We start from the raw sequence: 12447 nt of genomic DNA, 5'->3' as shown, positions 1-12447 counted from the left end.
ATATAAAATAGTTTCTTAAAATTAATATGAAACACTTACAGCATGTAAACCAAAATTTGCAGAAATGGAAAGTTTCTGTACAGTTCACAAACAACAGTTATTGTTGGCAACTTGTTGTGTATGTCAACTCTTATTTATTTTCACAAATTAAATGCAATTTGATTTGTGCCATTGATAGAAATTTATAAAACTAGAATAACATAGTTATTCTAGTTTATAAAACCAAATATAAGCAAACAATAGTTTGTACTTAAAAAAAAAAAAAAGTGATGATTCATTCATTGAATTATGTTACTTTTACAGCAGTTGATTGGTGAAAACACCAAAAAAAAAAGGTGAGAAAAAATGTTTTTCCCCAAATGTTAGAAATGTAGTTTTTGTCTGCCAAGATGATTTTTTTTTTTACTTTTTTTTCTCTTCCTTTTGGCGATTTTTTTTTGATAAAATATAGTTTTTCACCAATTAGTTTTTGTAAAATTGACATAAATCAGTGAATTATCACAATGTGCATTTCCACAATCAGAACTCCTTTTATAGTACAAACTATAAAAGGAGTTCTGATTGTTTTAGCCAAATATGATATTTTCTCATATTTGGCTAAAAGATATATATATATTAATAGTTCTTTTATAAACTTTTGTCAACTACACAAATTAAATTGCATTTAATTTGCAAAGATAAATTGACAAACATGCTTAGTTGCCAGTGATGATTGTCATTTATGCACTGCACAGAAAAACTTCTCATTTCATAGCCCAAATTTGATTTGCTGCTACTTCAATAAATGCAGGAAAATTGAAATTATGTTTTTTTGCAACTCTGGTTCCTTTGTATTTGCATATTCTTTTGATGTTTAAGTTCTATGTTAATTTTAAGCAGCTAATATTTCACATTCCAAATAGAGATACAGTTCTGGCATGTTTTTTTTTTTTTTTAATTTTATTTTCCCAATCAATGATTGCACTTTTCTGTATGCATTATTTATTTTTTATTAATAATTAGAATAGATAAATGGGAGGAGAGACCCACTCTAGATCATTCTGTGCTCCCAACTTTATGGCAACAGGTCAGTGAAGGCCTTTTCTATAAATACGACAATACCCCAGTCCACAAAGCAAGGTCTTTGCAGGAATGGTTTGATGAGATGAGTGTTGAAAAACTTGACTGGCCTGTAGAACTCTGATTCTAACCCCATCTAAAAGCTGTAGAATGAATTGGAAGAACAGTGATTGTAAGCCAATCCAAATCATCCAATATCAGTGACCAACCTCACTAATGCTCTTCTGGAAGTATGGAAGGGAATTTCACAGCAATGCCAAGATCTAGCAGAAAGCCTTCCCAGAAGATTGAAGGTTGTTATTGCAGCAATGGATGGAACAATTGTATATTATAGTGAGTTTGAATGAGCAGGTGATCAGATATTTTTGATCACATGGTGTGTATATAATATTTAGGAGCCAAATTACATGCCAGATAAAATTTCATTGTTTTTTTACTAGGATTGTAAAATGAAAACAAAAGTATACTTTGTAGCATTAATAAATCTTAAATACTTAATTTTACTATTAAAATAAAACTGTTCCAAAGTAATCATTATACATTGATCTTTCAGTTATCAAATGACCAGAACCTCAGTTAACTTATCCTTGAATGTATTTGCATATTACCTGACCTTTTGGAACAGCTGTGTAACCATACATATAATTATAGTTAATTGATGAGCAAATCGATTTCCGCATGACTGGATAATTGAAAGATAATTGTGTATATAGCATTTATCACCAGCTCTCTAAAAAATGAGAGAAAATATGAAATTAAAATGTAATTGTAGGATTGTCTTTAAAGTGGATATAACTTTTCAAGGGAAGGCCAAAATTTTTTAAATTTACCTTTTGTATTATCTACTGGTATGCTGTTGAGTTATAAGAGAAATTCAATATAATGATGAAATTTGTAAAAAATAGCTGAAAAATCTTAGCAAATTGATCTTTTTTACAGAGCAATATACACCCTACTTAAGGGGAGAGAACCTCTGGTATGTTATGCCAGTCATATTGCATTATAGAAAAACATTTTTTTTTACATACAGTAAGAATACAAAAAACAAACACAAAGCTAATTAAAATTAATTTACAGTCACTATAGAAAACACACGTGATCACAGAATAATTTGTTATAGTGGATAGTGAAAGTCAAGTATACTAACTGTATGTTTCAGTTGCTACACTGTGTTTTTTAATTTTTACATGAAGTTACAGTACTTAAATTGGTTGGTATGTGTTTTTATTTTTAAAAAAAGCTACATTTTTATTACATTTTGAATTAACTTTTTCTATTTTAATATATCATCATCAAATTCCTGCCATGTATCCTCAAAGGGTGTACAGGATATGATAGTACTACATGAAAAATTTACATCATTACTAACTTCCTATCTACAATTTTCCTCCAGATTAGTCTGTTACTTGTCAAGACTCCAATATTATCAGATCTTATATTTCTGTCATCTAAGGCACTTTGTACCATATCAATCCACCTATATCTTGGTCTTCCTCTGGGTCGTTTTCCTGCCAACCTGGCAGAGAACACTTGTTTTGCCAATCTTTCCTCGCCCATTCTGTTTAAATGACCATACCACCTGAGATTAACTCTGCTAACACATTCCTGGATGCTGGCAATGTCAAGTTCTTTCCTAATATCCTCGTTTTTAATATGATATTGCCATTGATGCCATCTGTTCACGCCTCTAATCTTTCTCAGGATTCTCATATCTGTGGTCTCTAGTCTTTGGTCAAGTGTTTTACTTCTGACCCAGCTGTCAGATCCATTAGTTAAAATTGGTTTGAACACAGCTTGTATACAGCTAATTTAGTGTTCCGACTAATTTCTCTCTTATTCCATATGAATTTATTCAATTGACTTCCTACTATACCAGCTTTATTGATTCTGTTGTCTATTTCCATATTTAATTTACCATCTTCACTAAAAATCGTGCCTAAGTCGCTGAAATGTTTTACTTGTTCCATAGGTTCTTCACAATGCAGATGACATTTTCAACGATTCTGCCTATTTTCATTGTCTTTGTCTTTTTATTACTGACATTCATACCATATCTATTACAACAGTTATTCAATTTAGTCAAGGAATCTTGCAGACTCGTAGCGGATTTATTGATTAGTATAACATCATCCACATAAAGCAAAGAGCTGACATTAACATCTCCAATTTTTATATCATGTTTAATACCACTTTCCTTCATAATGTGATCCATATAGATAATTAATAACAGAGGGGATAATGTACATCCTTGTCTCACACCAGAGTTAACATTAAACCATCTTCCTGTACTTCCATCAATTTTAACTGCTGACTTACAACTCAAATAAAGACTAAGTATTGCTTGATATAATGCCCCATTAACACCATATAACTGTAGCGTATTGAATAGCTTCTCTCTTGACACCTTATCATATGCCTTTTCCAGATCTACAAAACTCAAATAGAGATCTTTGTTATATTCCCATGATTTCTCCACTATTTGTCGTAAAGTGAAGATCTGAACCTGACAGCCTCTATTTGGCCAGAATCCAGCTTGTTCTTCACCAAGCTTTTCTTCTACAATTCTTCTCAACTGTTTCTCAAGTATACTTGCATATATCTTACCAGGAACACTCAGTAGGGAAATACCTCTTAATTCTCACATTCAGTTTTATTTCCCTTTTTATATGTGGGAGCTCTACTCCAATCATCGGGAATTCGTCCCTCTGTCCAGGCCTTCTGAACTATGCAGTGCAGCCACAGCAAGACTTTTATACCATTATACTTCAGCATTTCTGGTCAAATATCATCTACTCCTGCTGCCTTTCCACATTTCAAGCCTTTGATGGCTTTTTCTACTTCAAGTATGGATATGTATTCCTGACTGTATGCCTGTTGAGTGTTTTTTACCACTGTGCTATCACTGCTTGTTTCATTTAGCAATTTCTTGAAGTAATTACTCCATACTTCAAGGATATCTTTTTCTCCCATTTTCATGTCACCTTTATCATCTCTAACTCCTTTTATAGTACTCTTTCCTCCATTTCTAAGCTTCTTCAACAACCTCCAAAATATTTTGCCACCTTCTTGATATTTATTTTCTATGTTCTTGCCAAAGTCCTCCCATGACTTTTGTTTAGCTAGTTTTACACAGTGTTTAGCTTTCTTACATTTGTCTCTGTATTCTCTAAGAGCACGTTGACTTATTTGCCAGGAACCTTTGATATGCTTTCTTCTTCAAAAGACATATTTCGGTGATTACACCACATTTTTTATTATTCAGTTCTATAAAACACTGAAATAATAGTTCCCGACAAGTTTCGTAAATCGTAGGATTTACATCTTCAGGGGTAAATAGTATAACTTAAAGTTTAAACAAGAGAATTAATAATTCTTGTTTAAAGAATTATTAATTCTCTTGTTTAAAGAATTATTAATTTTCTTGTTTAAACTTTAAGTTATACTATTTACCCCTGAAGATGAAAATCCTACGATTTACGAAACTTGTCGGGAACTATTATTTCAGTGTTTTATAGAACTGAATAATAAAAAAATGTGGTGTAACCACCGAAATATGTCTTTTGAACCAATTAGCCACAGAAGTTTATGCCTGCAATGTTTTCTTCTTTTCCTTCACTGCCTCTTTAACTTCCTATGTCCACCATGGAAGTCTGATTTTCTATCCTTGTAGACAATCTCACCACATGCCTCTCTGGCTGAATCGATCAAGGTTTTCTTTAAGGCTTGCCACTGAATCTCTAAAGTTTGGTTCCTGTTCTCAAACTCCTTCATTTTTTCTTCAATAATCTTTGTGTATTTTAGTCTACAGTTCACATCTGAGAGCTGCTCAACTTTAATTCGCTTTAAAACTTTCTTACATGTTTTCAATATGAAATTCAATTTCATCCTGTTCAAGACTAAATAGTGATCACTTCCAATTTCAAATCCTCTGTACACTCTGGTGTCCTGCACAAGGGAGAAAACATCGCTATCAACAATAACATAGTCAATGAGACTTTTCTTATTTCTTGCCTCTTCTCTCTGTGAATTTGTGCACATTTTTATGTTGGAACATGGTGTTAGTATGATAACTAATATTTAAGGAATTGACAGCGTATACTAGAAATATAGATTAAATAAACTTTAATATATACTTTCCGATATTTCGGCGAACGTCACGTTGCCATCTTCTTGGGAACTTACTAAAAGACACGTGCACACAAGTACTAATAACAGCAAATGAGACTGAAGCTAGGAAGCTAGCGTTTCCTAAAGTCCTGATGGTGCCCCTGGCGGGCTATATTGGTAGTTCTTGGCCTTTGGGCTGAAGTTCTTCTGATAAAAGTTTCCCAAATTTGGGGCAGTTTCATGCATCCAAATTTGTTGAGTTTTGGCATGTTCCTAAGGGCTGAGGCTGATTCCATGAATAGTCTTTCATACTTGAACTTGCTGTGGTGTATTACTGTGGCTTTCTTCCATCTTATTCTGTGGAGGCACCTCGGAAAAAATCAATAAAATCCTAAAAAAACATGACTTGACCACTTGTTACAGACCACATAGAAAACTGGCATCCCTGATCCGCTCCACCAAAGACCAACCACTCCCCCTAGACCTACCTGGTGTATACCAGGTCCCTTGCAGCTGTAAACTGTCCTACTTTGGCCAAACAGGCAGGACAGCAAATATCAGAATCTCAGAACACAAGGATTACATCCGATTTTACCAGTACAGCCACTCTGGGCTTGCAGACCACGCTCTGGATACTCACCACAGAATAAGATGGAAGAAAGCCACAGTAATACACCGCAGCAAGTTCAAGTATGAAAGACTATTCATGGAATCAGCCTCGGCCCTTAGGAACATGCCAAACCTCAACAAATTTGGATGCATGAAACTGCCCCAAATTTGGGAAACTTTTATCAGAAGAACTTCAGCCCAAAGGCCAAGAACTACCAATATAGCCCGCCAGGAGGCACCATCAGGACTTTAGGAAACGCTAGCTTCCTACCTTCAGTCTCATTTGCTGTTATTAGTACTTGTGTGCACGTGTCTTTTAGTAAGTTCCCAAGAAGATGGCAACGTGACGTTCGCCGAAATATCGGAAAGTATATATTAAAGTTTATTTAATCTATATTTCTAGTATACGCTGTCAATTCCTTAAATATTAGTTATCATGTTTAACCAGCGTATAAGCCTCTCAACGAGAATAATGATCATCCACGGAATCTCTTCGCACGCAAGGCACGCCATTACGGCAAACTGAAGCTGAAATTATCCAGACAACTTAACCGTCTGGCATTCCTAAAACGCTGCCAGGATAATCATGTCATCCCGAACTGTGTCAAATTTAAACACCGCTTCATCTCACAGAAAGCTCTCCGTATTTACAACCGCGCTAGCCAGGCATTACTTCGGGAGCAAATTACCGCCACACGCGGTTCCCTAGCCGACATAAACAGCGCTATATCAACGCTAGAAAATGAGCTTTCAGTTACGCTGAATCACGAGCTTTGGTCGGTACTACATGACGTCTCGTGTACGGCAGCTAAAAAAGAATTTGAACGAGTACGAAGCCGACATATCAATAAGTTTGATAAATTAACAAAGAACTCGGCGCCCAAACTACAAACCAACACTGTTGTTAACCTATCGTCATAACCAGTCCATGTCCTGAGCAGAAATCCAACAAATATTTGCCATTATTATTAGCTTTGCTCTTTTCACCAAATTTTCCCAATATATTTTTGTATGTCTAACAATCATTTACTACTCTGCTATTTAGATCCCTAACAAGGACCAACTTTTCCTTTTTCATTGTGTCAGATGCTTTCTCTAAATCCTCAAAAAATTCTTCCACTTCTACCTTAGTAGAACCTTCTGTGAGACCATAGGCACAAATAAGTCTAATTGTCCAGTTCCCCATTCTGATATTTGCCCACATCACTCTACTTGAGACTGCCTGCCATTCAAAAAGATTAGCCTCATATTTTGTGTTGAATACTATGGCTACTCCTTCTTTTCCTTGATAGTCATTGCCTGAATATGACATTTTGTATTTATTGCTCAGAATGATCTCACCAGTTTTTGTCTTTTTTGTTTCAGTCACCCCTATTATGTCGATCTGGTACTTATCTAATTCCTCAGCTAGCTCCATTTCTTTGCCGTTCAGGCTTCTTATGTTGATAGTACCAATCTTTAACTTTGGTGATGTTGAGTTGAGTCGAGGTGTTTTTTCAGATTTGTTCCAGTGGCTGACTTTTCACTGCTTTTAACTGTGTTTCCTGGTGAAAACAACGGGGCCTTGTTTAACCGGGCAACACCCCAGCCGGCATGAAATTTTGTCATGGTGTACCATCATTTTGTAATTTGATTTAAGCCATTAAGAATTACAATTTGGTCGGCTAAATCCCAAATTGCCAGCCCATCCTCATTCGTTCAGTATCCAGGTAGATATACCCAACAGGGTGCACCACGAGAAGGTGAGGATTGGACATTAAGTCAGAAGCCCTGGTCGGTTCTCCGCATTCCTTTAAAGGCTATGTGGAGATCTCCTCTCAGTTATACAGCTTTAACTCTTAAGCACCCCTATTATTTTAATATATTTGTTATTGAAAATAAAAACCCAATGAAAAATGAAATTCAAGTTCTGTTAATTGACTCCTACATTCCAACACCTAAGAATTTTCCAACACACTGCAGGGTTCCAATCTCTTATATTTCTGGTATCTTTGAATCTGTTGGTAGAATTTTGAAGAATTATCACCTTAAGCCCACATATTTTCTATCAACAAAATTTCTCATCTGTTACTATCTGCAAAAGGCAAACTCTGATATCTCTCTTTATCTTGTGTTTACCAGATCTCTTGTGAATATAATTTGGCATACATTGGGCAGATAGCCATTCTGTGGAAAAAAGAATTAATGAACATTGGTATTATATTGAATACGTGAAACCGCATAAAGTCTGGTCTGGCATAGCATAGTATTGACACTAAAGATCTGTGCAATGAAGCTTGTCTCCATAGAAGCAGTTTTAAAAATGAGCATCTTTTCAAAGAAAGTTTTGATTTCCCTTTTATATCAGCCTAACCTGAATCAGAATGATTGTTTCTCTCTCCCAAAAGTTGGGGAAATTCTCATTTTATGTAAACATCAGAAATGCTTTTAAGATTATTTATTAATATTAATTTCTAGCACGCAGTAAACGTTTTAATTGATAAACCAAATATTGAATGTACAATGTACCTTGTATTCCTTTTTTTTGATTTGCTTGTTGTTTACACACACTGATGATGTAGGGTTATTTTCAATGCAAAATATATCTACTTTCATTAAAGTTTATTACTATGGTTATCATTTAATTTTGTTGTTTTGTAACTTTTACTATACCAAACTCACAAGAGCCAAAGGAATAGTTTGTTTTGCTGGAATGCTAGCTATACTGAATTTCTTTTAGAATATAGGAGCAATTCTATGGGATTCCGTTTGTAATAAGTTAGTTCACATTACAATGTATGCCATTGTGCAATTTTTATTTTTTTTTTTTAAATGCAGATCCCACTTGTGAAAAGTTTTAAACTTGTCATACATTGGTCCATCAGTGGGGTAAGGACTGAATAATACAGAAACTCTACTCTCAAAACCAAACATGAAACTTTTGTTACAAACCTCTTCAGGACTCTGATAACGGAGTCCTGAAACAACTAAAATTTGACTGTTATTTCAATTGGATTATTTTTAGTGGAAAAATTAGGCAAAATAAAATTATGTTTACAACAAACCAAAAATAATTCTTAGTCCAGCTGTTGTGATAATGAATGTTGTCACTTATTTATCTTCCCCTTGTATGTTTAGGCTCAGTAGCTTGGCCATCCAAGTAACTTTGCTTTACAAACCTAATTAATGACAAAATAGGATGTTTAAAGTTCATGCAAAATTTAATCTTATTTTGCATGAACTTCTATGTCTGTAAATTCCATGTATTCTCTAGCTTGTGTGTATCATGCAAAATGAAAAACCAGAATTTTGAAAGGAAAATATCTTCAACCTTTGTATGAGACATGCTAACTTACCTTCAGACAAAAAGCCCTTAAAAGAGTTCTTTGCATATATGAGATGCAAACCTAGGTCTTTCCTGCCAAAAGACATTGTTGTTATTAGCTGAGCTATAGAAACTGTTGTGTCTTATGTAGATTTGTGTATTATCAAAAATAAATAAATACATAAAAAATACAATACTTTTAGAATTTTTTATGTAAAAAAAAAGCAGGTGGAATAACATACTTCTGAATTTCCTGAAAAAACTCCTTAGTTATGATAAAAAAAAAATGTGTTAAAAATATTTATAATAGTTTATCTTAGGCATGATAACTCTTTTTCCATTCATATTTCATTAATGATATAATAATGAAATATAATGTATTATTATATAACACTTATATAATGTATTTTTTTTTTTCACTTAGGAATTGGAAAAAAAGTTCAGTCAGACTGCAGCATACAGCAACATGAAAACCATGTTAGCAACAAAGAATGAAAAAATAAAAGAACTGAGAAAGAAGCTTTCTGAGTAAGTCATAATTTGGGGCAGCAGTATATTAGTATGTCATTATAGTTCGCCCACCGATTAGAGATCCTTCGACACTTCTGCGCATCTCAGAAAAAGGAGAATCCATTCCGAAAATAGGGTAATCAGTCCGTATTGTGGGATGAGTTGTTTATTATTACTGGTCGGAAAATTAACTTTTCTTTTATGATTATTGTAGTTAGCTATGTTGTTTGTATAACAGTTGAAAATTTTACCTATAAAGCACGCGATTCCACGTGTTGGCGCCCAATTCGGATGTCCTTCATTTCTTTCTCCCCTTCAGCATGAATCGACTATTCTTGGAAAGACGCGAAGCAGAGACCTACAAATGGTGGGCGAACTATAGTAACAAATAGGAAAAGCCAGTTACTAGACAAATGCTGTATCCAATTAAATATGAGTTGTTTTTATTTACAGTAATTACAAGGGAATTTTTCTCAGTTATACATCATATCAAGTAATACTCCCATGCAAAATTTTAGGCACTGGTACTAACTACAGGTACAAAAAGCTAGAAAATATCCAGGTGTGCATTTCTGAATGAGACCTGATATGTACTAAAACAAAAGGATAAAAAAAACATTTCTGGTTTGTTAATTATGTGTGTCTGTATATTATGCCAGGTTTACTTGACATTTAAAAAAAAAAAATTATATGTCTGTTTAAAGAACATGTAATTTTGCAGTGCTAAGTTCTAAAGCTGAACATGTGATAGCTGCAAAAGTTGCTTGCCTGTTTGTGCTGCAAGCAGGTGACTGCTTCTGGGAAACTACACTTGAACTTCATATGCAACTATTATTATATTATATGCAGTTCAAGTGGAGCTTCAAAATGAGTTACCAACAGACACACTTTTTCCCCTTATTCTGAAATACTTTCCGTTAGTACTAACAGATAAAATTTTCTATAACATTCTCTATAATTGAGCAAAATTTGAGATGAATTTGTTTATCACATGATACTGTTGAAAGTTTCAGGTGGTCATTAGCCACCCAAATGACCATACAGATGATATATGTCAATTAATTTATGCTTCATAGCCATGTTATTTCGATATCAGTGGGAACTTCACATCCATATAGTTAATGACATATAAGCACATCAACTAGAGAAGATTAAACCATCTAGTTCCTTTCTGAACTTAGGTAAATTTTAAAAGTCATTCCAGATGGAAGAACAGAACTGGATGGTTGGATCAATTTATGATTTATACAGGGTAAATAGTTCAGATTTGGAGTAATATCCTGATGTGTAAGAGAAGGCCTAGTTCTTTGAATGTTAAGTAGGCAATTTCACTGTTATGCCAATAAAGATTGATTACCAAATTGATCTTAAAGAGAGAAATTTCATCTTTTCAAAAAATTTGGATGCTAATAAGTGAAATCTTAGGATAAAAGAGTTATTTTATGTGAGATATAAGAGATAAAGCATAGAGTTCTGCATTATCACAGTATTACTTACACAGTTCGAGGATAAATACCCATCCTCATTACACATGTTGTATAGCAAGAAGACTGATTCAATTGTAAAAAAGACAGATGAAATAGCCTAGAAATATTACAGTCGATGCTCACTGCAGCAAACACCATTATAATAGTTGAAACAGTCTGGTTCTTATAAAATAGGTAATTTTTTTTATTTATTTATTGAGTATTTTTTAGATTAGATGTATTTTTACTCTTTTTATTGTATTTGATACATTTTCTAATTCTAAAAATCTTTTAACTTTTCTAATCTAATATCTTCTAATTTAATTTTCTAATTTCTTTTAACTATCTAATTTAACATATTGTTAAATTAGATAGTTTAAAAATGATGCCAAAAATAGGCAGAACAAGAGAGCAGCATTAAAAGCTGAGGATAACAATAGCATGAACCCAATAAAGAGAACCTATGTATTGTTAACATCAATGAAGAAAAATTAAAATATGAAATTTCAAGATCAAAAGGAATAATTCAGAAAAGGAGAAAGCAGAAAAATGTTTAAAAGAACTAAACTAAGGCAAGAGAACTGAGGAGAAAAATAACAGAAAGGAAAGCAAGGTAAGATGTAAGTTATCAGTGAACAATATTAATAATAATAAGGGTAAGCCAATTAGCTTATAAGAAAAAAGAAGTCAAATGGTATGGTAATTCGATAATTAAATTACACTTCAGTCACTACATCGTACCAGGAGCTAAATAAAGGATGTGACAAAGGCAATAGTAAAACAAAAAAAACAAAAAAAAAAAAAAAGGAAAAGAGATGGTATTGTTATAATAAATTTAGTTTAATCCTTTAACTAAGTATAAGCAAACAAAGTTTGCGCCTGAAGTATCTTCAGTCGGCATTAATGATTTAAGTATTGACAAATATAGTATGAGAGAGGATATGAAGGGCTTGATGGAAGAAAGAAAGCTAAGAAATTAAAATAACTGGCTAATTACTAAGATTTGATAGTAACGAGTTAAGAAGGAGAGCAATGAACCAAATGACCCAGTGTGCAGGCTATGCAGAAAAAATGCATGTGAGTTTTTGAATGCGTGTGGAGTGATTTTGATGGTAGAAAAGATTTGTATAAGGGATGGCCTGCACTTGAATGGATTTGGCATCAGGTGCCTTAGAGAAATTATTTATTGGAATGAACCTAATGCAGAGAGTCAGGGAAACTAGATTATCTTGGGAGAAAGAATGCTGAGGATGTAGACATAATAGTGATATGAAAAGCAGTGCACACAGTCTGCTGAATGGATTGACTAACTATGGCTTTGGGCATTTTCAGTGGGGAAATGCCAAACTGGGCCAAGCCGACTATAGATTTAAGTATAAGAAAAAAAAAAAT

At 33.6% G+C, this 12447-nt stretch overlaps 1 protein-coding gene across 1 annotated transcript in view; it reads left to right on the top strand.

The window, feature by feature from the left end:
- The window catches only part of LOC150094149 (leucine zipper transcription factor-like protein 1), a 126819-nt gene that overhangs the window by 105658 nt on the left and 8714 nt on the right, over positions 1 to 12447 (top strand). Inside the window, exon 9 of the mRNA XM_090411799.1 lies at positions 9504 to 9607. Within this exon, the coding sequence (XP_090267925.1) occupies positions 9504 to 9607 (104 nt within the window). The remainder of the gene's footprint in view (positions 1 to 9503; positions 9608 to 12447) is intronic.

Source organism: Typopeltis vanoorti, chromosome 22 (assembly GCF_054136105.1).
Source record: "Typopeltis vanoorti isolate ZY-2024b chromosome 22, IOZ_Tvanoo_1.0, whole genome shotgun sequence".
NCBI classification, from domain to species: Eukaryota; Metazoa; Arthropoda; class Arachnida; order Uropygi; family Thelyphonidae; genus Typopeltis; species Typopeltis vanoorti.
Note: the sequence above shows the minus strand (reverse complement) of the source record. Positions and strands in the feature narration are given on the sequence as shown.